The 26287-nt window shown below is 36.5% G+C and overlaps 1 protein-coding gene across 27 annotated transcripts in view; it reads right to left on the bottom strand.

The window, feature by feature from the left end:
* The window catches only part of STAG2 (STAG2 cohesin complex component), a 91114-nt gene that overhangs the window by 8585 nt on the left and 56242 nt on the right, over positions 1-26287 (bottom strand). For 20 of the 27 annotated variants that reach the window (XR_015702580.1, XR_015702567.1, XR_015702568.1 and 17 more), the window contains exons 16-33: positions 25591-25694; positions 24621-24713; positions 24336-24425; positions 23064-23267; positions 21435-21505; positions 20943-21030; positions 20759-20839; positions 17670-17762; positions 14302-14476; positions 13778-13917; positions 12478-12579; positions 10228-10376; positions 9554-9682; positions 8994-9199; positions 8399-8588; positions 8200-8313; positions 6428-6554; positions 6006-6083 (exon numbers count right to left, since the gene is read on the bottom strand). Coding sequence is in view for 8 of the 27 variants with exons in the window: in XM_087748561.1 (XP_087604687.1) it covers positions 6006-6083; positions 6428-6554; positions 8200-8313; positions 8399-8588; positions 8994-9199; positions 9554-9682; positions 10228-10376; positions 12478-12579; positions 13778-13917; positions 14302-14476; positions 17670-17762; positions 20759-20839; positions 20943-21030; positions 21435-21505; positions 23064-23267; positions 24336-24425; positions 24621-24713; positions 25591-25694 (2234 nt within the window). In the remaining 19 variants the exon portion in view is untranslated. The other 7 variants (XM_087748555.1, XM_087748560.1, XM_087748556.1 and 4 more) reach the window with 5 other exon arrangements.

Here is a 26287-nt window from a genome sequence, read left to right on the forward strand (position 1 = left end):
CAAACAAACAAACAAACAAACAACAGCAATCACTAACTTCTTACATATTGTCTTTGGTTGTTTAATATCAAGAAATACTTTTTACAGAGTATGTGAAGACTAGTCCTTTGAATTTCATTCTGTGTCAGTATCTCCTCTGGGGCCTCTTTGGTAAACTAGAGGACAGGCTTTACTTTCTCTCTGAATTGTTTGTTGTTTTCTACATTTTCATCACAGACCTCTTCAAACCTCAAATTTCTTTCATTTACAGGCTTTTGTACCAAAATGGTATAACTAGAACAGACTTTACATTGTAGAGCAAAGGTATTTTTCTTGTGTTATGAACTTAGAACCTACCAAAACCATTTTCCACAAGATACTATTGAACTTACAGCAGGATTTAGAGACAGGAATGAACATTTGTAATAATAATAATAATTAAAAAAAAAAAAAAAAAGCCAAAGTTACATTAGCAAGGATGAGAAGCATTATGTCTACGATTTTAAAATGATTCCTTTAAAAAGCCCTGTAACAGAAAGGAGTTTTCCGCACGCAGCCGGAGCTGCCCAGTGGCTGAGGGGAGGGCAGGGGGAGGGGAAGAGACGTTGAGGGTTTTTCCCCTCACTTCCTTGCCCTCTTGCCAATTAAGCTTAGAGTGCTTACCAGGTGTATGATAAATGTAAGAAATGCAAAGTAGCATACGCTTTTGGTGGTATTTTTCAATTGGACTATACACAATATCTCCGATGTCTGAATCAAAAGCATTCTGAATAATGTCAGATAAAAGTTAATAGGAGAAGGAAACCAACAGAAAGGCTATTGATACACCTTTAAAAACCGTAACACAAAAATAATTAACCATTGATTTCTTGGCATGTAAAAGTTCTATACAAATTTTAAAAATTTTATTTGCAGGTACTAACCTCTCGAAAAGCTCATTCTGTATTTACACTAATTCTTTTAACAAGTTTATCTCAAATTAAAGCATATTTAAAACAATCATGATTGCATTAACTTTTCTACTTTAAATTATTACCCAATTAGTGCTTTATTCACATTTTAAAAACTTGTACAATTTATTACAAATATAAAACAGTGCAGTTTTTCATACATTATCCCAACTCTGAGACAAACACTTAAAAGACATGGAAAAAGATTTTGATTTCTATTAACATAACATTTGCATTACTCACACCCCTTTCTTCACTGTCCTCCCCTAGCCCCGATTTAAAAAGATCAAACATACAACATACTGTAGGTTTATTTTTATTCAAAAAGTTACTGTCTCAAGACATAAATACAAATCAGAAAACAGTACAATTAGGACAATAGAATGTGGAGGACAACAGGTTAAGGTAAATATATAAAACATTTTTAGCTGGTTGAAAACAAAGCTGTAAGAACTGCTTTCACAAAGAAACACTCCTTCAAGAGTAAGAAAAATCAACTTAAGTTTAAAATCATATATACAGTCCTCTCAGCAGTTCTATTAAATGCAGTGGTGTGAAAAACAATATAGGCAGTACTTTTAGACATGAGAGTATTTATTTATGTAAAATGAGTTAGGCAGATCTAGTTTTGAGTTTGTTGTTACCCCATGACTTAGTAAAATAATTATATTTTATCATGATCCTTTAGATAATCTATGGTTTTTGGCTACCACAGCCGAATGTTTAATTTCTGAGTCTAAAATCAGGAAGCCTTTTTGTATTCACCCATTTGGGGAGATTCTTGTATTGCAAGCATATTAAGGCATGGAATGATTAAAATAATATACCTCAAGAACTGAGAGACAACTGGCAAAAAATATACATATGTAATATAAGTTAATATTTCCTTTAAAATGATGTCTAGCTGCCTAAGCCTTGCAAAATGAGTCGATGTCAAAATGGCATAGATCCACTTTCTGTTTTAGACCAAATTTAATTTATTTGTGAATGGACACAAAATGAAGTTTAAAGCTTAGCTTTCAAAGAATATTATGGGTTGTTTATGAATTTCTATTATCCAATCTAATTTACATACAGAGGAAATGTACTGTAACCTGTTAGAAGTATCTTTAACCTGAAGACTGCTTGCAAAGACAGATAGATAAAACAATATAAAATACAAATTTAAAAATCATTTTTAAAGCATGAATTCTCATGCTCTTCTATTTTTAAACATTGTTAAACTTTCAATATATTTCTGAAACCTCATAATTTTAAGTTGGAATTTAAAAGTAAGAAAAAACTAAACAAACTGCGCAATTATAAAATCAGCACCAATTTATATATATATATAATTTTATTTAAAATTTAGATCCCTATTCCCACACTCTAATAAGCTGTATAATTTTTGTTTAGAATTTTTCTGCAAACATACTACAATAAGCTTCTTTTATTTGGAGACAAAATACAGTGGCACTACTGGAAGGAATTTCACAACATTACATTTTTCTTAAAGGACAAGCAAACTTTCAGGGTTGGTAATGGGCAAGCATATGACTGAGATCTGTTACTTTCTGGTAGTTCATAGTTTATGGACCTTTCTGAGAAGGCTAGCATGAAGCTTTTGGAACAAAAGTGTGTTTTAGATTAAAAAGCTGTTAAAATTCTGCTTTATGTATTTTTTCCATGATTAATTAATACAAACCTTATGTCGCGGAAGTTTGCATTTAATTTAAAATACTGACACTCTTCTGGTTCTATCACTGTAAGAAAACCAATCCATCTATTATTTCAGTTCATGGATGTAAACAGCAATCCAGCAGAGCTCATGATTATTTAGTATAGCCAGCAAATGTATAGAGAGGGGCTCAAATCTGTACCAAACACCTCTCAGACTGTTAGATTAAAACTCAGAGGGAATACTTCTTATGATCCGGAAATAAACTGATAGCACATAAATAAAATATTGACTTTTTTTTTTCCCCAACAAAAAGTGTAGCTTATCCTCAAATTGTTTACTTGTCCTTTACATTTCTTTTTTTTTCAGGCAAACAAAACTGCCCCTTCAATGCACTTGATCTTGAAAGCATGTCATTCTCCTTAGAGAAAAATCTGTTCAGAATTTCACTGTATCTACCACAATTTTGTATTGAAAAACTTCCTCTTCCACTTAGAAAATGACTTCACCACTGATTTATTTGCTGCTCTGGTATTAAAACATTGACACCCCAAGAACCTAAAAAAAAAGTTAGAAATGGTGTCAATTTGTAGTCTACTACACATTTAACAAAAACAAAGCAATTAGTATATGATTTAAGATTAAGACACTTCAAGATATGTTAAGGCATTATAAGTTTATTCTTCTTCCAAACCAGATTCACCACACTTCTGATTTATGTAATAATATGAAAAGGGCACCTCATTCATTAGAAAGTATTTTTCCCACACTTGAATTTCACTAGGTCCAGTAGGAATGTGCTAAAGACTGTGCTTTAATTATTTTAGGTAATAATTGCAAAATAATTTTTAGTTAGTTGCCTAACTTAGACTTCTTTGACAATGGCATTCTGTAGGCCTTAACTTGAAATCAAGTGTGTAGTTCCCAGCAACTAAGCCTGGGACAAAACACTCTGCACTCTGGCTGCTGCCCTGTCTGTGTTATAAAAACAACAGGTCATCTCACAGCAGCTAGCCAGGACACAAACTTAGTATTTCCTATTAAATATATCAACTCCGTCAGGAAGACAGTGAAAAAAAAGTCAAACAATAGTCAGGTAAAATCAAAATACTGTCCTTCAGGAGACTGTGTGATTAAGTGAAGAAAAAACTTTCCTGAAGCAAAGAATCAGTTTCCACTTCCCATGTGGGAGCAGCCATATGGTTTTCTACGCCAATGGATATAGGTATCACCACTGATAGGCCAAAAAAACCCCCAGAAGATCCAGATCTTGTGACTGCCCTAGCTTTTATAGGGCTTTATAAAATCAGTAAGAGCCATGAGAGACTTAATTTTCCTGAACCTTAACACTGCTGTTCACATTTATCTGTTTACAAACCAATTTTTACTGTTCTTGGTATTAAATTCACTTTAGATGCATCATACAATATAGCGCACTAGGACACAACTGCCTCTGGTGCCAGCAATAACTGGACACATCAAAAAAAGAGAAGACAGACTAAAATTTTGATCATAAACCATGTGTATCTGAATAAATTAAACAGCTTTATTATGTCTAGGTCTATTAAAAACAAGTGCAACAACTCCAAGAACAAGGGACCTCTGAAATAAATTATACGAATAAAGCAAATTAACTTTATTCAGAGAAGGTTTTTTGCATTTATGAAATTAGGGGTTTTTTGCATTTAAAATACTGACTGATAAATTCAGCTCCGATTTAATACGGATTCCTGTTGTCTCCTAAACCATTAGCAGAGCTTTCCCCATTGAGGCAGTTAAAATTCATTTAGGTGGGGTTTATGCTAAAGAGAGCTGTTTTCCACAGCCCTGCTTCCAGGATCACCACCCCTGCTGCGCCCTGCCTGGGAGAGAGCTGGGCTAGGCGGGGCCCCCCCGACCGGACCCGGGGGGACGGGCCCCAGCTCGCCCTGCTGGCCCACCGAGGCAGGCCACCGCCAGGCCCCCAGCTCGCCCTGCTGGCCCACCGAGGCAGGCCACCGCCAGGCTCCCAGGGCTGGCTCCGACAGCTTGCAGAGCCATGTGGCTGTCACCGGCTGCCCTCATGTGGTGCTACTCCCACAGTGCAGCTAAGGAGAGCCTAGCAAATCCTGGGCTCACGTGGGATGGAGGAGAAATAAATAGGAACGAAACCTAGCTACCAGTAAACCTATTCTAACTATTCTTAATTAGTTTTAGAAACCGAAAAGCTGAAAGGTTTCTGAACTCAATGAAATGCACCTGTAGAAGACCCAATTTTCGGCATTGGCAGAATAAAAAGTGACTGGTATTTCACATATCAATCAATTAAAAATCAAGTAGGGGAAGGGAAGAACTACTTTAAAGCAGAACGTCAGAGAACAGGTCATATACTTTCTTGGTGTTACTTCAAGAACAGAACACACAACAGCTAGATGTACAACCTAATCTGATTCATTACTACTAAAGCAAAGGCCTACTGGTACAAAATATATGGATTTGCATGTAAAACAGTATTTAAGACTTCTTTCTCCCATAACAAGAACAGGTTCACACTGCAACAATACTGTAAAAAAATACATAACCGTCTTCCAAATTCCACCAAGCTGTCCAAGATTCCCAGGAAGCCTTGTTGTACTGTCCTCTGCTGGCTTGCTGCAGCTTGTTATTTCCAGTGTAATTTTGTACCAGCTACACAAGGTCAAAAATGGCTGCATACATTACAAGTGGTTCAAGACAGAAGGAATCCCTCATGCAGATTTTTAAAAGAGAATAGAGACTGCAGATTTATCAAGTCGGAAAAAAGGGCAACTGCAAGCAGAAACTACAGACTTCGGATGTTTTGGACCTAAAACTTTATATGGAAAGAAAAAATACCTCTCATCTCTATAAACAGATATCTGTATTATCTCTATTTTCTCCATTATCTTACTTATGCACAAAAGTAAATATGCCAATTTTTAAAAAAATAAATAAACAAAAACCAAAACAAAACCCACAATGCAAACCATCCATTGCTGACAACTAGTAATGACATCAGAGTCACTCAACTAAGCTCATCGCAACAGGAAACTTGCCTTTAATATTGTGTATGCACAATTTTTATTTTTTTTTTAAAAGCTCTTTGCTACCAACCTCTGCAAGGGTCTTTTCCATACCAGATGCGTTTTCTTCTCAGATTCAAAGGCTTTTGATTTTTACATAGCTACATATAAAGTATTAAGAATAAAAATCCTATAAACTTGCAAAGAATGCTGACTACCTTAGAATTTATGAAGCTGAATTACAGCATAAAACATCTCACTGACTGTACCAGTCTGCCAAAATAAGCTAATGAAGACAACCTAAAGATTGCATTCTTTCCATTTAAAATTTGAAGTAAGAGAGTATTGTAACCTTAAGACTGATTTTATATTATTCTCCTCTTATGTAAATTAACCTACCGATTCATCCATGATTGAAGCGGGGTCAAAGAAATCTGGTTTTAGTTCCATTCTTTCTCTCCTGTTCTTTGATGGTGGCTTTAGAAAGCAAGCAAATAAATGGTGTTAACTGTTATTTCAGGAAAAAAAACAAGAGTTTTGAAACTGTAATAAATGAACCTGAACTCTCAAGGGGTAAGAATTTACAGGGGATAAATGTTCATCTCTCACATCATTATTACAGGAAGTATTCTTGCTTTCTGTATGGCAGTTTGAACAGATGGCGCTTGTATACAGACAGTGGCACAGCCATTTAAGAATGCAGAGAGATCAACAAGAATGATTTTTCTGTTTTACCAAAAGGTAACTTTGATTCAAATATCTTATTTTAAAAGCAGAAATACAAAGCCAAAATCCACTAAAGAGACAAGTAAATTTCTTACTAGGTCTATGTCCATGGTGTCAAAATCCATGCCTTCATTGAGATCTTCAATCCGCCCTTCTGATGACATCATCACATCTTCAACAATTGGCTCTTCATCATCTTCCATTAGACTTGTGCCACGTCGACTGAAATGAAAAGAAAAAGCATATTGTTTAGCACTAAATCGAGTTAAGTTTTATCTGAATATTTAAAAAGCTAATGTTCAGTAAAGAACTGCCAACAAATTATAGTTCCACTAGACAGAAAAGAAATTAATTAGTTAAATAAATGCAAAACTACCATTAAAGAAAACTGGTATTTAACCAGCTAGAAGATACTAAGAGAGTGAGGGAGAATGACTAACAAAGATCAACTTATGGAACTTTGTGGCACACCTCTAAATGGGTTTTCTGAGAGGCTGCAGGAATTGATAAGCAGATCAAAACCACACCTAATTCAGAGATTTACATGGAAGTATTTATGCTCAAGTGAGAAAGAACATAAGTTTTGCCACCTAAAGAAAAATTGTTCCTGCCTTATGACAAGGCAAGGAAGAACATCTTTGTGATAAAGTGGATGCATAAATTCATTTTCAGATGTTCCCGTACAGTCCTTCATCCTCTTTCCTCACAACTTCTACATGCAACATCAGACCTTACGAGAAAAGTAAGGAGTCATTCTAATTATACTAATTGGTGTCACTATATTAAAGAAGAAGAAAAGAAAGAAAGGAGAAAAAAAAAACACAAAAAACAAACAACAACAACAACAAAAACCCCAAAACCACACACACTATGTTACATGAAGTACTGGTATTAAAGAATTAAAAATAAGCAGAGATGCAAAGAGATGCAAAGCTCCCCAATGTATATGTCCACGGTTTTAGTTTACAACTTGTACTTTCTTCTGTAGAACCACAGTCTTCGTTAAAGCAGAGAACTTCTAAAACTAGTCTTCCCCTCCTCAGCCAAACTAGCTCTGGAACATAATTTCATTAGCGTGCATGTCAAAATGCACACCTGATGGATCACAATGAAGTAAACGACACTACAGTAAGAATGTATGACCTCTGAAGGACAACATTCATTTAAGAAACATTAGACTGTCTTCATCTTTGTTCACAATACGGAGGACTTCACAAGGTTTTTGTGTGTGTGAGTTGGGAAGTTCTACAAAAACTGCTACTACAGGATTCCGCTCAACTTTGGTGTCAGTTTAGGTTAGACAAAATCTGTATCGATCAAGAAATGCTGAAGACAGCAGTTTGTTTGAAAGGAATAATTTTCTTTTTTTTTTTTTTTTTTTGGCTGAACTCTAAACTTAGAAGTCGAAGGAGAAAGAAATCATAGAATTAAACTGAGCAGAAACTTTCTGCTTCACACATTGAACACCTATTTTAACTCATTTTTCATGTTCTGTTTCTAAAAATGATTCTGCAGATAGGAATACATAACATAGATGTTTCCACATGTTGCACTGATTAGATGTATCCGCCACAGATCGCGTTCAGTTCAACAACCAGTTCCCTTTATTCCAAAGCCCGCTACTATTCAATTTTTCTGGAATTTAAGTTCAAAAGCAAGCAAGAAATCAAACAGATCTATTCTGGTAAATGCATCACCATGCACTTTTACCACTGCTTTTCTAAGGCAACTTAAAATTTTTAACACACAGAAAAACACTACTCAAGAGCTAGAACGTGTATCCCTCTTGAAAGATACAAGAGTAACACTGCATTTAATAAACCCTCCCCTCCCCAAACCACTGAAGGAACAGTTCCCTCTCACTCACATAGCGTGTTGCAAGTTGGTTCTCAGCTTGACGTAGTTCATCGCTGCCCTCTCCTGTTGTTGTCGCGCGGCTTCTTCCTGTTGCCTTTGAGCCAACATCCACGTTACTTGCGTGCTTAAAAAGACCATTATTCTATTTTAAACATGAACTGGTTTTGTGTATGAACACTAACACAAAGCAGACCTACTCATCTACGTACTTGTAATCGAGTGGAGCTTGGTGGTGTTCAGGCTGCATAGGATAGACACCCATATAACTTTCTTCAGGTCGCAATCTCTTGGGCTCCCTCATTATTGTGGAAGTAAGCTGAGGTGTCTGCATCATGACTGGTGTGTGCATTGTCTGCTCCCTGTTCAGCCACATACTGTCACTACTGCTGCTTTCTTCAGCTGGAAGGAAACATAGGACATCAGTAAATTTTTTCAAACTAGTCTAAAATTGAATGTTTAAACATGACTTAAACGCACATACTTTCTGCTTACTGAGAATTAATTTCTTTACTTTTTGCCACAAAGTCTTACATGTGCCCCAAAAGGCCTGGATTTATAACCACTGGCCGGAGTATTTTAAATAGTTCTATATTCTGTGACTTAACGCAGCATAGTGCCTTTATTTCTTTTTGTGAATCAGTGTTGTATTTTCCCACTAAGACACATAAATGCACAGAAGTTATCCTGTTTTAAAAAAAAATACATTAAAGCATCCAAATTCACTCAAGCTAACAAATAGGGATTGGCATGCGTAGTTTACATGAATATCTACTCTAGTAAATCATAAGATGAGAAAAGTTCTACCTTCAGGTACTTTCCGTTTCCCTGTTGCTGGCTTTGTCTTCTTATTTCTTACTGTAGATCCTCGACTACTAATTCCACTAATCACTGACATAGTATCATCATCCCCACCAGCTAATAAGGAGTTTCTGTAGGACATGAGAGGAAGCCACACATCTTCTCTTCGTAGAGACATCTGAAAGGTCATAAACTTCTCCAAGTAAACATACCTTTAAATGGAAAAAATAATTACAAAGATGCAAAATATCTGTAACAACATATTAACGTGTCAAGGTAAGTAACTACTGAAATTAACACCCAATGCTCCTCATCTAGTTAACAAAAAGGCCTGACAACAGCAGATCCAGAATATGATTTCCGTTCATCCACTATACAATGAGAACAACAAGGATAAATACAATTTGCCCTTTGTTATTATACTTGACTGCATTAGTATAAAATTATCTTGCTGTGCCAAAGATTCCACTTCAAGTGAACGCAACACACATAAATACGTATTTATTCAGATGCATGTCTTTTATGGTTATCATTACAATTATTAAGAATATTAAGAAAATACTTACACTGTTCTTTTGTCTTGTCTGAGAAGTTTGGAGGAGAACTCACTCAGAATATCAAGAAATGCCAAATTTAATGGTGGATGACTCTCACCTTGTGGATTCGGCTCCTTAAAAGCAAATTCTATGCCATCCCTAAGACAAAGTTAAAAGTTAAGTCACATACAGCACAAACTAAAGAAGAAGTTCTAAGTACTGAGAGCTATCAAAACTGAACACCTTTCCTCTACATCAAGAAAGCAATAATCCGATGCTTCCATATTCTGGCAAAAAGTGACCACTATTCATAACTTTAGTCTGGACGCACTCATTCTGTCATGATGTTTCTACCTTGCATTTCAAGTTTTCTGCATGAGGCCCACATGACCACCACTGACAAAGAAGTGGATCACTTCTTACTGTTACGCGTAAGACACTAAAAATACTTTCTTATGACAGCATCAACACTGCTGTCATTTACAGGCTTATACAATGATGCTGAAGAACATCAACATTATTTAACATCTAGGTTTAACTCAGGGACAAAACTGCAGTCATCTCCTAATTTGTAAATGGGCTCTCTCGTCTCTACTGCTGATGCATTTTGCATTAACGAACTGATTTTGAAAGACTGAAAAGATATTTTAATCTTAGTCAAGAAGTGTTTACAAAAAGGGAAGTAATACAAAGCACACAATTACTTGTGTAACATAGCAATAGCTTCTCTTGTTTTCAACTGATCCAGTCCAAACGTTAAAGCAAAACGTCGAGCAAGTTCCTTTATGCCACTGAATGTCGGTGATGATCTGTCAAAATTATAACCATTTTCTTGAATCATTTCATTGAAAAGCTGTACGAAATGAAAAGGGAGATTTATTAAAAGATTATGCCAAACTTTGGACAAATCAACACAGAGCTAAGTTTCAGTAAAAAAGTGGTTTACAGCCTTTTTTTTTTTTTCCCCCCCTCTTAGTTTGACAACCCCAAAAGACAAACATGGAGATTTAGGAAAGCCTAGTCAAGGTTACTCTTGAAGAGTCTGCACTTCAGAGTTAATCCTTGAAACACACACTATCCGAACACACATCAAACCGCAAATATGTTGGATGACAGATTTCAGCACTTCCCTAAATGAGGTGTTCTGGAGTTGAGAATACTAAAAATTAGTAGGATTCCCTGATACATACACTAACAGAGAAGAAATAAATGGGGTAAATTCTCACCTGGTCTTTAATATTACAGTTTGTCAAACTACTACTTTCTAATTCTTTTTTTTCTATCTTTTCAAAATACAAGTATAATGAAGAAATTCTAAAATGGAAACATGTCTTCAGGGAAGTTGCCAAAAAGACACCAGAAACTCTGCCACTGAGGATCAGACTTTTAGCTATTCATCAATAGCTGGCAAAGCTAAACACTCTAAACTTTACCACCTTTTTTTTCTTTGATCAATCCTTTTATCATCCTACTGAATTTGACTATAATTCTTGTCAACAGTCAATTTTTCTTTTATTTTCTAATTTTCTCTAACACACTCCCCTTCACTCTCTCATATAACACAGAGAAAACCCAAATCAGACTTACTAGGGCTATGAACATTAACTTTTCATTTACAGATACATTTTGGCCCATAGTTGCATACTTTTCTATTATGTTGGTGTAGCTCACTGCAACTTAGTTATTCCCTTTATCCACTATCACTTCTAGTGTTTCTTCTCTGGTTAGTTTCTTTTTGAAAAAGCTTTCCTGGAAAAAAATGCTAGTTACATGTTTAACTTTACATGTCGGGGTTTGTTTGTTTTATAATATTTGGGTCCCCTCAGGTTACTATTGTTATTGCCATATTAGGATTGTGTTACTTGCCTCCCTGTTATGTGCATAATCGTACTTACTACATCCACTTCCTCTGCCCTTTAAAATATATGGGGCTGGTTATTCATGAGACAGAAAACACTAATAAGGATAGCATTTACCCAATATCACAAAAATTTGTGAACTTCGTTGAAAAGTCGGCAATAACTGTAGTTACGTATTTTATGTTGCAGTTCCACCAGCTACTTAAAGTCATGCTGCTGTCAAAAGGAAAGGCCTCATCCTCCCTTGTACTGGCAATATCCATACAGATAAGCCAGCTTACAGGCTTCATTAAGAACTTTTTGTGGTTAGTTCTCAACCAGGATCAGTATCTAGATCTATATCCGCTATGTGGCTCTATGACCTCTAGTCAAAACCAAAGGTCGGGGGAAGACAGGACAAATTGGGGTACATTTTTCCTTTCAACAACAGCAGAGATCTATGTTGGATTACAGTGGTTTGCAGAGATATGGCTTTATCGTTCTGATCCTGTATATAAGATTCATGCAGATGGTTCATGTGAGCAGATGAATCTGACTCTGACCTCGACTGAATTCATCAGGTCTCCACACAAACAAGCTCATTTACTGAAGAGAGCATTAAATCATGTTTTAATTTCAAAGATGGGTGAAGCCCCTACCAAACATTAAGAAATACTGAATTACTAAAACTTCCCATTACTTCTCAGAATATTTAAAAAAAAACAAAACAACAAAAAAAACCCCAACCAAAACCCTACCAAAAAAACAACAAACTAACCCCAAAGTAAAAACAAACAAACAAAAACCCCAAACAAAAACACAAAACCCCACCACACAGACTCTACTGTGTTAGAGTTAAGAAGGCATCACAGAGTTACATTCACTTCGTATTTATCGGCCCCTCACGTACGCTTTTCGTAGCACAATATTTGGTAACTATAGGAAGACTTCTGGCAATTTTTCAAATAGTTGCAGAAAACGTGTTTCAATTTAGACCTATTTATCCCTATCTTCCATAAGAATTTCTTCATTAATACCTCACAATGGCTATTAAACGATAGGACGCGATCTACAGTATGGAATTTCATGCATAAAAATATTGTAAATCATTCTTACCTGCTGCAAGCTAAGAATAAGTGTTTTAGCACACTGGATTTTGTCTATCTGTCTTGTTTTACTCATCGTTTCTTTAATAATATCACCATAGTCATTGTAATACTAGGAAAAATAAAAAAAGGTTAACTTTCAATTTTAGTCTAAAACATTGCAACTACTGAATTTTTCAGAAAACATATAGGATTTGCTGTTTAAAAAGGATTTTTGAACACTTTCAAAAGGAAAAAAACATATTCATGATTACATCAGCAAAATGATATCCTAATCCACCTCCAAAATGATAAAAAAACCCCTTCAAATCTGAAAGAGTATATCCACTTCTTTTCATTCTTGTCCTTAGTATTATTTTAGAGGCAGAATGACCTATTTATCTTCAAGGCCATGACACATTTGTTAATGACACATGTTCACCCCTTCAGGGTACAAGATTAGAATCTGATCGTTTTAGTAACTCCTATAACTCTGGTGGGGAGTTTTCTGTTTTCTCTGCTGAAAGGAAGCGTTTATGGACAGCGTCATAGCCATAATTTTTCCAATGAAGACAACTGCCTGTTCAGTTCTTTAAGTATTTCAGGTTCAATAAAGACCCAATTAGTTATTTAGAGATTCAAAATAAATGTAGGGCACTCACACAGACAAAAGTAGGCTGCCCAAATTTTAGGTTTTTTAAGGTAATCACCAAGGAGCAAAGCTTTATCATGTTCACAAAATGAGAACTCATATTATTGTGCAGCTGTGAGTCCCAGGAGCCAAGAAGGGGGTTTTATATTTAAATAAGATGGAAACAGACATAAAGATCACCTTTGGCAGGGGGGTGGCGGGGGGGATGGGGACGACGGGGGGGACGACAGGGAAAGCAGTGGGTGGAACTCACAAAGCTTGCCCCCCTTTTCTACAAAGTTTAAGCTGCAATTATTTTATAAGGTTAGACATCACGGAGTTGATCTTTGTGTAAAGATTCTCAAAAGGCCTGCTGAACTAATAACTGAATTAAAAATATACCATCGATCAGGATAAAAAAACAGATCTATTAAAAATAATGTAAAAATAATTAGCAGGTTTCCTTCCTCCCTCCCCACTACCCACACACTGGAACTGTGAAACTTGTCTCAGTCATTTTTTCGCTTGTTACGGAAAAAGACCTTTTAAAGGCCTACAAACTACCAACTCTAGAGTTTTGAATTCTTCACATTTTGAATCAGTTATCTTGTAAAGGTAAAAAATAAATAATAATTAAAAAATCCACGGCTACTGTGTTTTAGCAGTTTTATAAAGTATTACTACTAGGCTTCAGATTTACCTTCATATATTGCTTGAAAATGTCTGCAGCTGTATTCATTTCCACCACAGTATATACAATGAGTTTACAGAAAGCTGCGAGGAGATTTCTTCTTTTGTGCAATGCTTCAATTTTGCTAGCTTCATCATCCTGCTGTCCGTCTAGAAAGAGTTCAGAACGTGAAAACTGTTGGGTTTAAATACTTCATATTTAAGCATTTACATATAAAGTGATGTGGGCTAATGGTCAGGATTCAGAAAATCAAATCTCAATGCTGAAGGCAGTGGGCTTCATTGCCCACTGACAAGTCTCTTTTCCTGATAGACATATATATTTGTGCCTATTAAAGGTTTGGTTTATCACAATTATCCTACGTGTCCCCAGAATTTAAAATGCTTTTATCAGCTGCTGAGATTTAAAAGACAAACCTACCTCTGTGCCCATGCACACCTCTCAATACCAGAAGAAAACGAAAAAAGCACAGGCAAACAAATGTATTAGTTAGAAGGCAAATAATATAAAGGAAACGTAAGTTTTGTACAAACCTGCACTGTTGTTATCATCATCCTGATCAATGAAGACATGATCTAAAATAAAACTGAGTAGTTCAGATTGTAATGAAGAATCAGGAGTGTAAACAAGTGGTTCCAACATGTCACGTCCTCCTGTCATAATCTGATGACTGAAGATCATCAACACGTCACACAGAATTGTGAAAGCCTATTAAAAAGAAACCTTAGTAAATATTTGCTTGGAAACTGGATTTTATTTAGAATAATGCATTTCCACTCAAAATACTTAGAGCCCTATGGTGTACACAGGCCACTTAAGCCCTAAACAACTATACAGGCCAACTGGAAGTCAAAGGTGCACAGTTTCTTACAGGAGGTTGCTGTATGAAGACTGGGTCTCCAAATAAAAATACTGCACAGATGAAGCCCACTAAACCATTGTGAGATTAAAACACGAGGAGCCTGAAACTCCCAAATTCTGCCTGACGGATACTACATTAGGTCACTAGAGAACTTTGTGGACACCAACCATAGTACAGTCTGCCTTTTTTTTTTTTTTTTTTTTTTTTTAAAATTGTTTCGATCACATTTGTGAAACATCTAACAGCTGAGGTCATTCAATCCCTTTAAATCCTAAAGTATGTCTTGCTTCCAAAAAAGCAACCGCCTCTTCATTTTGCTGGCTAACTTGTGCATCTGACATCAGATTTTGTGCATCTGACATCAGATTTTGTGCATCTGACATCAGATTTTGTGCATCTGACATCAGATTTTGTGCATCTGACATCAGATTTTGTGCATCTGACATCAGGGTGCATTAGGCAGGGTGTGGTGAGCAGGTTATCCTCCCCCTCTACTCTGCCATGGTGAGGCCACATCTGGAGTATCGTGTCCAGTTCTGGGCTCCCCAGTTCAAGAAAGACAAGGAACCACTGCAGAGAGTCCAGTGGAAGGCTATGAAGAGGATTAGGGGACTGGAGCATCTCTCTTATGAGGAAAGGCTGAGAGATCTGGGTTTGTTTAGGCCAGGTAAGAGGAGACTGAGAGGGGATCTTATTAGTGCTTACAAATGTCTTAAGCATGGGTGACAGGAGGATGGGGCCAGACTCTTTTTGAGTGGAGCCCAGCGACAGGATAAGGGGCAATGGGCACAAACTGAAACACGGGAAGTTCTATCTGAATGTGAGGAAAAACAACTTCTCTTTGAGGGTGACAGAGCCCTGGAACAGGCTGCCCAGAGAGGGTGCAGAATCTCCTCCTCTGGAGATATTCAAAACTCACCTGGACACGATCCTGTGCCACCTGCTCTAGGTGAACCTGCTTTAGCAGGGGGGTTGGACTAGATGATCTCCAGAGGTCCTTTCCAACCCCAACCATTCTGTGATTGTGTGATTAAATGTCTGTACTCCACCTCCCCGTAAAGTTCAAATGTATCAGCACCTAGACTGACATTTTTCAAACTAACAGACCAAGGCAAGACACTGCTTAGTGCTGCACCTCATCTCTTTGACTCTAATCTCTTAAGTACTTCCATTTTAACAAACAGATCTGTTCTCCAACTCCTCAAAGCAAATAACACTAATTTCCTGGCCATAAAAATACATAAGCTCCTCTGAAGTCCCTTTTGCCCTTTCATGAGATTAGCAAAGGAAAGCAGAACCATGGCTATTGTTACCCTGTGTGACTGAGGCAGTTCTCGTTTCTAGAGCATTCACCTGAGTCGGAGTTATATAGCCTTTCAAAGAGACCTACGCAGAGCTTCAGTAATTTTTGTTACTCGCACTTTCACACCCTACACCTTGTGATTTTGGCACTAGACAGCTGTCTGACATAGAACGTGCTTATTCAGTTCCAGGAATATTCTTGTTATAGCAAGAGTTTCAAAAGCTGCAGTTGTGCAACTCAGTGGACCAGATTTTCAACTTCAAGCTCAACCAGGTTATTATTACCTTTACCAGCAAAAAGGCTCCTGTCTTTCTATTTTTTTAATTAAAAAGTATACCCAGAAGATAGTCTGGTCCTTCCCCTACAGAGAGGTACTTTATTTTTTTCATTTTAGCATTCTAAAGGTTGTTAAAGGCATTTACTTAGAATTAATCCTGCTATCAGGACCTGAAAACTCCTGTGAGTGTCCTGGATAGAGAACTGTTTGACCACAGACTGGAAGAGACTCAGCCCCTACAGTTTAATCTTTTCCTTTAACCCTGTTACCCTCAGAACTCAAGCCAAATATTTCCCAAGGTGATGTCTCAATTATTTTTGAAACAAAAGAAAAATAAAAAACAACCCCCAAAACCTTCATACCTGCATTTTTCTTAAAAAAAGCCAGGACTTTTGTCTCCTGCTTGAAATGTCAGGCACTACTACCTGCATGGACTAAATAGCTACATATTTTATGTCTGAAATGTCCAAGAACTTAGTTCCAGCTGAAAGTCTCCCCCACAAAGGACAACTATATGAGGGACTGACTATGAAACTGGTAAAATGAAAACTGCTCACATCTTTTCTGAGCAGTCCATCATTGTTGAGGTTTCCAAGCATTTGCTAGAATGGTCTCCAAATATCTCTGAACAATACTGTTAACAATTGACCAGTGTGTGAGTATAACTAAGGGTAACCAGAAAAAATAAATACGACTTTCCAACAATAAAATCCCCTAGGTTACAGTGCATACGTGTGCGTGTATAAAAACACACACAGACACACACACTACGTTAAGTACCTATTCTTTTTCTCCTGATTCAGAGATCCCCAATATCCTGGGACACTGAAGAACTGAGGAATATATTCTGTATGCAGCATCATGGTGAAGGGGAACAGACAGAGAAGTTGCCCCTGTGTATCCTCGCAGGTTTACAGCAAGAGGAGGAAAGTTGTTTTCACAGTTCTTGAGTGGATGGGCACGTATACACCACAGTACAAACGTGGGAACGTAAAAGCATTCAAGGATAGAACTACTACTTTCTTTTAAAAAGCTGTCCTTAGCTCTTTCAGCTCTGAGTCTACAAACCCACAACCAGCTCCACCAGAGGTGTGTGTCATGACCACGTGGTGAGCAAGAGCTTTGAAATGGAACTCTCACCTAACTTACAAACCAGAAGGCTTCTAGAGTGCGCCTGCCCAGTCATTGTTTAAACAAACAAAAACCCCCTTTGAATAAAAGTTTATGCTGCCTAAAATTACTAGAAAGAATCAAGTTTCAGTTGATTCTGAAATCCTACCGAATTACCTAAAGGAGGGCAAGCATACAGTATGTATTCACACTGAAAGGACATTCAGCCTAACCATGCAAGACACATCACAATCCAAAATAAGTGCTAAAAATATTAGCAAGAGGAACTTTTCAACTGCTTTAGAAGTATAATATTAGGAGACTACAAGGATAAACAACAGTCACTAACCTGTTCCTTAACAGCAGTGTTTACATTGGTCAGGTAGTGTTGACAGATTTGACAGAACACTCTCATCTGCTTCTTTAGACGTAGAAGATCCTCCTTTAAAGAGAAGGATTTCTTGTAACAGTTTTGCTTTTTCCATTTTATAGTCACATTTAGTGTATGCATTTTCACAGAGCTATCCACCACAGACCTTATATGCAGTCGTAACATTCAAGTTCACTGCATTATTTAAAAATCATTATTACAAATAAAAATAGCAAGTAGCAATTTCCTCAATTTTGTCATCCTGTGTACCGCAAAAAGAAACGAAAGTTGGGATGAAAATAGTGAAGTTATTTATTAAAAAAATAGTAACAAAACCCCCCCAAAACCAAACCTAAAAAACCCCAACACACACCCCACCCCCAAAAAAAAAATCCCCAGAGCATAAAGCATTTTCTCTTTAAAGTATCTGCATTTTCAACCTAGAGGACAGATTTTAGGTAGCTGTTTATAACTAAACCAGACAAGGCTACCTGGTATTATTTAATTTTGCTTTATTTTTTTAACTCACTGCTTGGGGATAAAGTAAAATGTCAGATGAGAGTTGGGGTTTTCTTCCCCTCTTCCATTGAAAAAAAAAAATGTAGCTTTGTAAGTGTTGCAGTAACTTCCAGAAGAGTAGATTATTGAGCAAATAAAGTATCAAATCGGTACAAATACCATCCACATGTGCGGCACAGTTGGCGTTACTTAATCATGTGAAGATTCTATCCCATGTAGAACTGGGGTAAGTCATATTACAGAAGCCCAACTGTGTAACCAGCATCAGTCCAGACAAAGAAATACCCCTGAGGTAAGTTTAAAAACTATCCATGCAATCTAAATCAAAACAAGTCTCTCCCTTCAAGAAAGCAGGTAACGCACTGGTACAACGCATCATTTAATCTCAACAGGAATCACAAAAGCAACAGTTGCTTCTTGGCTATGAGTTTAATATGTATAATATGATTTTAGAATACCTTCACTACATAAAACCTTTTCTCTCAACATTTACCATTCACATTACTATACTGGCGTTTAGAGAATTACACATGGGAATATTTTCTTTCCTTTATACAGAATTATTCATTTAAATTTTAATAAAAATTGAACTATTTATATAGTCTTTTATTTTAGCAGCCTATATTATGAAGCTAATTCCCATACTTAGCCAACCTACTCACAAACCGCATGCAGTTAGCAGTTACTTTTGTCACAGAACAAAAAAAAAAAACAACAAAACAAAAACAAAAAAACCCTCAAACAAAAAAAAAATCTTTAGGCACAGTACATTTCTGTCACTTCTGGTTCTGTGCTTCAACTTCTTTGCCGTTATGTTCCATTGGCATTGAACAGAAATCAATGGAACTTCTGTACGTACCTGGTATATTTGGAAGTGGTTAAATATAATAAAATAGTTGTGGTTCACAGGTTAAATCTACAAAAGCTTTAATTTACCAAATTTTATTATACAGGAGCAGAAAATAGTCTCAAATAAAGGACCACTTTTAAAATAAGTTCTTTTCATTCCTGATGAAAGTATTACAAATTACATTTTACTGCAAAATAGCTAAGTTAATCTTCATTTCTAACTTAACTTTTCAGTATTTAGCTCAGCTTCTGCCATCAGGCTTGTGATAAAGCTTTAATCACTATTACAAAAAAATCAGACCACTGTTTACCCTTAAAAGAATAAGCCAACAAAGCCTCCAAATCTTTCACTCATATAAGCGGTTCCCAACAATCTATGTATCCACTTCATATCTGGTATTTTTGGTTCTGCAAATGTTAAAAGCCGTTAAAACCTAGATGGTAAACTAGCTAGCCAGCCAGTGTTGAAGCAGTTCACATTTAACACACCTTCATACATCCTCATATTAAAATAAGTTTATAGTAATGATGCATTTTAATTAATTACAAATTACAATTTATTGATTATAAATTATTAATGTTGCGAGTTCTGTTTGTTTTTTCCCTAGTAAATTGTGACAGGTGCCTACAACTTCCTGTTCTTAAATTAATTATAAGTATGGCAATCAAAGTGTTTAAAAAACCTGAAGAACATACTTATTTCATCTCTGACATTTAAAAAAAAAAAAAAAAAAAAAAAGAGAGAGAGAGAGATGTGTTATCAGAAACTCCAATAACAAAGTGCAACTCCAGTGTAAGAGCACAAAACATACCCTTCTTACAGGACTGGATAAGGCTTCCAGAAAAAGTATGTTTGATTATAACTTTTTTTTTTTTTTTTTTTTTTTTTTTAAAAAAGAAATCAAAATGTTTCGGCACTTACAAACTCCGTTCTAAACTGTCTACCCTTTCAAAAACCATCTTTCATTAGGCAGTTCATACAGCAAACCACCTAATCACACTCGTTAAGCAATGCCGTCCAGTGGATACAAGAAACCTTAATCCTTCCTCCAAGAGTTTTCAAGGAGTGAAATTAGAAAGATGACATTTGCCAGAGCTTTGCCCTTCAAGATTACTATACATAGAACTAGAACAGGCCTTCTTATTATTCCCTGAGAAAGTTTGAAATTTAACTTAATCTTTTCATATCCTTATTTAACAACACATTTGAAAGACTGATGAAGAGCAAAGTATGATTGCAACATACTGAGCAATAAGAATACTACAATAGTGTGCAAATTTTTTTATCTCACTGACTTATCAATGATAACTTCAGTTTGCAAACAAATTCAAACCCACTACTTGAGGGTAGTAAGACTGACTATACCATGTTTTGTAGTTGGTATTCTACCCCTCCTTAGCATTGCTATTGTGCCAGACTAATAGGCGTTGCATTTATTTACTACAATTACTTTAAAATTTTGTGAAATTAAACATAATATTGACATTTAAATAATAAAAATGTAACAATTTAAAGAAATACTAGGTTTAAAAGTCAAGCATTCCACTACTAAAACTATGAATTCTGAAGAACTTATTAGAAATGCAGATTTAGGCAGGTATCAGTATAAAAAAAAATTCTTTGTCTTAATTAATTCCATCACAGTTCCCGCGTGTATGTACAAATGTTTATTTACTAATACAACTGGAACAAGGCATACCTTTGTGGAACTGCTTTCAGTAATTTTTGCTAGCTGCCAAAGGATTACATAATGAGTACACTGCAGTGCATGAATAACAATCTGAAATCAAAGGGAAAAAATGCATTAGATGACAAAGGCCAATAAAAGACAGCAACAAAAGCTATTCATTGTTGTACCTAAAGCACACGTTTTAACTACAGACCTGTTCTGGCATGTCTCCATTTTCAATGCCAGTTTTCAATAACTTGTAGTTGCAGCCAAACAAGTCCCATCTTGATAGGTCATGAGCACTGGAAGCATTAGAAATGAAGCAAAGATGTAATTTAACTAACACCATTTCTGCAATTTGATGTTAACAACTACTAAAAACTTAACTGGTCTAAAAAATAATAAATAAATAAAAAACCCCCACCCAAACCACAAATACCCCCCCAAACTCCAACAAAAACACACCCCCAGCAACAACACAAAAAAAAAAAAAACCCAAAGCAAAAAACCCCAAAATATTTCAGTTTTGTATATATTTCTTCGGGTATTCAAAATGTGTTATGTTCTGCACAACTCTCAATCATCCACACTAAACAAAAAAACCCTCCAAGTTGCATTAAAAAGCTAAGAGGTATTAATTTAAAAACAAACAAAACAACCCACGCACACTGCAAACCCTGACGAATGTTTGCAGTAGCCTACTTACTTGTGAAAAGCCGTGATTCTCTTCAGTGTTGACAAGACTTGATATGCATCATCTTCATCAGGTTCCTCCCCCTATTTAATAATCATATAGTAAGATATCCCAAGCAATGTATGCTAAGCAAACTAGGGAACTTGAGGTTTTGCGGTTGTTTGTTTGTTTGTTTGAAATAGAGAGGTTTGAGAGAGAACACCACCCCCCAAAACATCACACACACACCCCCCCACCCGCAACCAACCACCACCAAAATAGAGAGGGAGGGAGAACTGCATCTAAATTATTTATCAATGACACGTTTGTTTTTAGAAGAGTTAAACAGTTTGAGAGAGGCGGTAGCAGTTCATGTTTAGAAATAGTCAGCAGCAGCACAAGCAGAAACGGTGGGGGGGGGGGACACCACAACACTCTAGGATAGCAGAATACAATGTATTATGTAGGTGCTTCCATTTTCTCTGAAGAATCCAGCAGAGGCCACTGTCAGACAATAGATACTGGACTAGATAGGCCACAGGTCAGTACCTCAATCTTACTTTAATTACAGAAAAAAGTCTTTGAGAGCGGTAAGGGAAGTGTTTTGCTCTCATTTTCCCGCAAGTTCTGGCAAACTTGCATTTGGAGAAAGAAAAGGAGTAAAAAGGAAAGGGTCCAAAAAGTATCTATTTAAGTACATAGGATAAACTCTCTCAGGTCACAGAAACTCCTCCTCAGTCTATGAGAGATACTGCAAGTCCAATGCATTTTACTGTTCTGCAGTTGCACAACCTTATCAAAGCACTACGGATTTCAACACTTGTACCCAGTATTTGCCAACTGTCTTGACATTTCATTTCCTTGCTTTACCTCTCATTCTTTCTTTTTCTCACAAAGGGGGAAATAAATGGATTACTAGGCACATTTCTTGCATAGTCCACATATGTCTAGAGTGGAGTCCTAGTTCAGGCCAATAAGCAAGAGGAACAGGAGCGAAGCTTGATAAAATAAGTATGCATCTGAGAAGTGTGGCAAACGAAGTCGTCAGAAAGGCTCTTCCCATGCTCCTTATCACAGATTAGAAGGAGGAGAAAAGTTTGGTCTGAATGTCAGAGATCCCACATAGTGAAGTTAAATACTGTATCAGAAAATTCTCACTCTTCAGATGAGCACAGTGTGGGAACAAAGTGATTTTTAAGCTATTAGCTGCATCTGCCTGCATTCAGGAAGGGCGGGGGAATGTTTTCTAGAGGTTTTGATATTTAACAACAGCAACATGCAATCGCAGGCAAGACCAGCAACACTAGTACATCTGAGGATAATCCTAGTGGAATTACAATGGTACATCTCTCAAAAACATGAGCTTCAAAACCTAAAGGTGAAAAGTTTATGGAATTTCGTAGTTTATCTGAAACTCATCTCAAACTCCCAAAACACACTTGTCAAAAGGAGATTAAAGACTCGCTGTCCTAACATTAAAAGAACAGTCTGAGTTCACATAATCACAGCAATGATACTGTTGTACTATTGTGCTTGAATTAACAGTTTTGAAAGTCGGAGGGAAGTTCCCATCTCTAACTCATTGACTTGCATAGGAAGGTAGAAAAACATACTGGAAATATTTACAGGGGCAGGAAAAGTTGATCTTGCACATTAAAATACCTCTTGCAGGAAGTCTTCAAGAAGTCGATTAAACTTGTCTGCCAATTCATCTATTAACTGACTTCTTGCAATGTCAACCCTGTTAAAGATTGTGAATTCTTCATTACAGAGAGCGTGGTATGTTTTTGAACAGGCTTCCAAAACATCTATATCTGTGTGCTTCTCCACAATATCCCGGATTTGTCGCAGTAAGGCATCCAAATGCTACAAGAAAGATAAGGCGTGAGAAAAAAAATATGTATTCATATATACACACACACACATACATTTCTAATAAACCTTAAGGGATTTTAAAAGATAAATTCAATTTATTACTTTTGTAACTATGACACAGAACACAAAACACTTACAGAAAGCCAGTGAAACTTCTGAGCAAATTAACAATCTATTTAGCAAAAATTAAGTAGGAGCTTGTCAAAGGCTAAAGATTCAATGCATTTTTAAAAGTCATTAAAAATTTGCAATTGTCGGTATGGTTTTATCTAACACCTGAATTTACAATGACAACTGAACAACACAGCAGCATTCATCTCCCGCTCACACAAACATTTATACATGGTCTTAAAAGCTGTATAATTGAAGATTTAGTTTCGTAACACTCAAGTGTCGGCACTGAAACCAACTTCGGTTGTTCTTATACGCCTCCCCTCAATCTGAGTTGCTCACTCCTGCTCTATCACTGCTAGGCTATGCTGTCAACTAAACATCTTATTACTTTTTTGACCCTAATGTGTTCCAGCTACTTGCTTCACAATACAGCAAAATAGTACATCTGAGAAGGAGAAAATGGAGACGAGAACAGCTTATGCCAACTTCATCACCATAGCAGATAAAATGAGCGCAGTAATTACATACTTTGTGATCTGGTAGTTTTCCCCTTTTGATGCAATGAAGATGGTGGTTTATTAGTTTCAGTGATCAGAAAAAGAACACTTATCAAGCTATTTCTACAAGCTTGATCCATCAGGCAGCATACCTCAAACATGACTATAAGCCAACAATAAATGCTCTTGCATAAAGTTCATCTAACTTGCAAGATTCTCTGTTAAAACTCACCAGACAGGCCTTAAAAAACTCACACTTTCAGTATCTCTAAGAACAGTAGCCAGTCACAGCTCTGAAGTCCAAGTCTCATTCTCAATAAGGGTTACGATAAATAAAGTCTCACTTACACAAAAAAACACACCTACAATGGTGACTGAAATTCCAGTGACTAAGTCTAAATTCTGGGTTTTCTCCTTTTGTGTTAAGTGTTATTGAATGTTTCCTTACCTTTTCTAATCGCCCTGTTGTATAAATTTCCAAATCAAAGTACTGTGGCAACTGCAATAAGTTGGTGACTTTTTCTGCATCTACAGAATACTGTGAAATTGACAAGGAAAAACGTTTAAATGAAAAAGTTTTGGACAAGACAATTTGTCATAGAACAATCAAATATTAAGAAATACTAACAAGAAAAAAAATGAAGACTTGTGCAAGCCATGCAGTTAATTGCAGAAACTATACTTGTTAACTTTTCAACAACAGTCCATCAGCAAGAAAGGGAATTAAACCTACCTTTGCTAGCAACTGAGGAAGTGCCACTGCAAAAAGTTCAGTAATTTTTGTCCTGTCATCCAACTGGGTTTTCTTTTCCTTTGCTGTCAGCACCTAAAATATTGGTATTGTGAGGATTTTACAACTAAAAGTTCTGGTGCAAAGTTTCATTATCGTTAATGAAATGAGAATTTGGTACACAGACCTTCCAATATCACTATAAAATATCGGGGGGGGGGGGGAGCAATTAAAAAATAAATCATTCAACACTCAAAAAATGCAATTCCAAGTTACACCTAATACTACTGAGATTATCTTGAAAACTGGATTGACCATCTAGAACAAAAGGTTTGCCTTCCCTGCACCAAAATACCATGATCAGAATGTTTTTCTTGACAATGAAAGAACAGCAAACCTTTAAGCTTACTTATGATTTTTAATGGTATTTACTCAATTCATAGGTCAATCTGATCTTCATACAAGTTTTCAATCTGTACCTAAACAGGCTTCTTACCAAAAGCTGCACCAGTCTTGAAAGCAGTTCCCTTCCCTGCTTAATGCCCCAGTAAAAGAGGGCTGCCTAAACTCTACATAGTCAGAGAAAAGCCAACTGGTGGACTGTCCTCCTTCCAAAGAGACTGTAAGTATATACCCTTCCCTTATATTTTGCTCTTTCAAATTGAAAATAGTTTTAGCTTTCCTGAATACTGATTTTTGTTCTCTTTTCCAACCAATACTTCTTCCAAAATCAATTTATTATTACCTTTAATAGTAAAAACAAATGCATTACTCCTAACATTATTAAGCATGCACCAAAGTCCAGAAAAAGTGAACTAGTCAGAGTAGTCAGGTACTGCAGGCTGTGGAAACCGAAGCTGGACTTCTGAATTCAGACCCTTCAGCAGTAACAGCCTACAACCTTTTCCTTCTTCCCACACTGTCCCCACATAGCCATTCCCACATCTCCAGAAAAGTAGCTTTTGCTTCCTACCCTTTTCCCTGTTCCTCTTCCCACAGGAGGATGACATTCAGCTGCTTGCCGAATTGTACAAAGCATTATTTCAATCAGTGCGCTTTCCTGTCTATCCGTTAAAGCTGAAATTTAAGAAACAGATGTTAATACACAGCTTGATTTTTCATTTTCCACAAGTATTAGTATCTAAGGATCAAAATATGTTTATTTTTTTAAAGAAAAAAAGAAAGGCATTTAGGCCAATAGCTCATTTCCTGAGGTGGGGGTGGCACAGGGGAGAGAGAAGATAAGCACCTTCTAAAACAACACAAGAACATATTTTAAATTGAGGGAATATCACTGGATGAGTCACAGGACAGGATGAAACAAATACCAAGTTTTATAATCATTGTAGTTCCTTTTCTTTTTTCAGAGGTCCATTTACTAGGACCTATGAATTACAGAATTATGCCAGGGTGTTTGTTTGGTTTTACTGTCACTAAAGAAATGACAGTGTTTTTCCATAGGGTAGTTTTAACACTCAATAAATGAAAGAGTTTCACAAGCAACTTAGTTTCTCTAATGCTAGAAGTGCAGCCTGAACCTGTGGAACAGGGCAACTGGACAGCACATGCTTTATTCCCTCTCTTTTCTCCCTCTTCTTCCCACCATTGTTCTTCTGTGTCTCACTTCCATACTAGAAGTGGTCTCTTTCTACTCTTCCTCACATTTTATA

The sequence above is a fragment of the Nipponia nippon genome, unplaced genomic scaffold (assembly GCF_047370975.1).
Source record: "Nipponia nippon isolate SJK-2023a ecotype South Korea unplaced genomic scaffold, ASM4737097v1 scaffold_12, whole genome shotgun sequence".
In the NCBI taxonomy this organism is placed as follows: Eukaryota; Metazoa; Chordata; class Aves; order Pelecaniformes; family Threskiornithidae; genus Nipponia; species Nipponia nippon.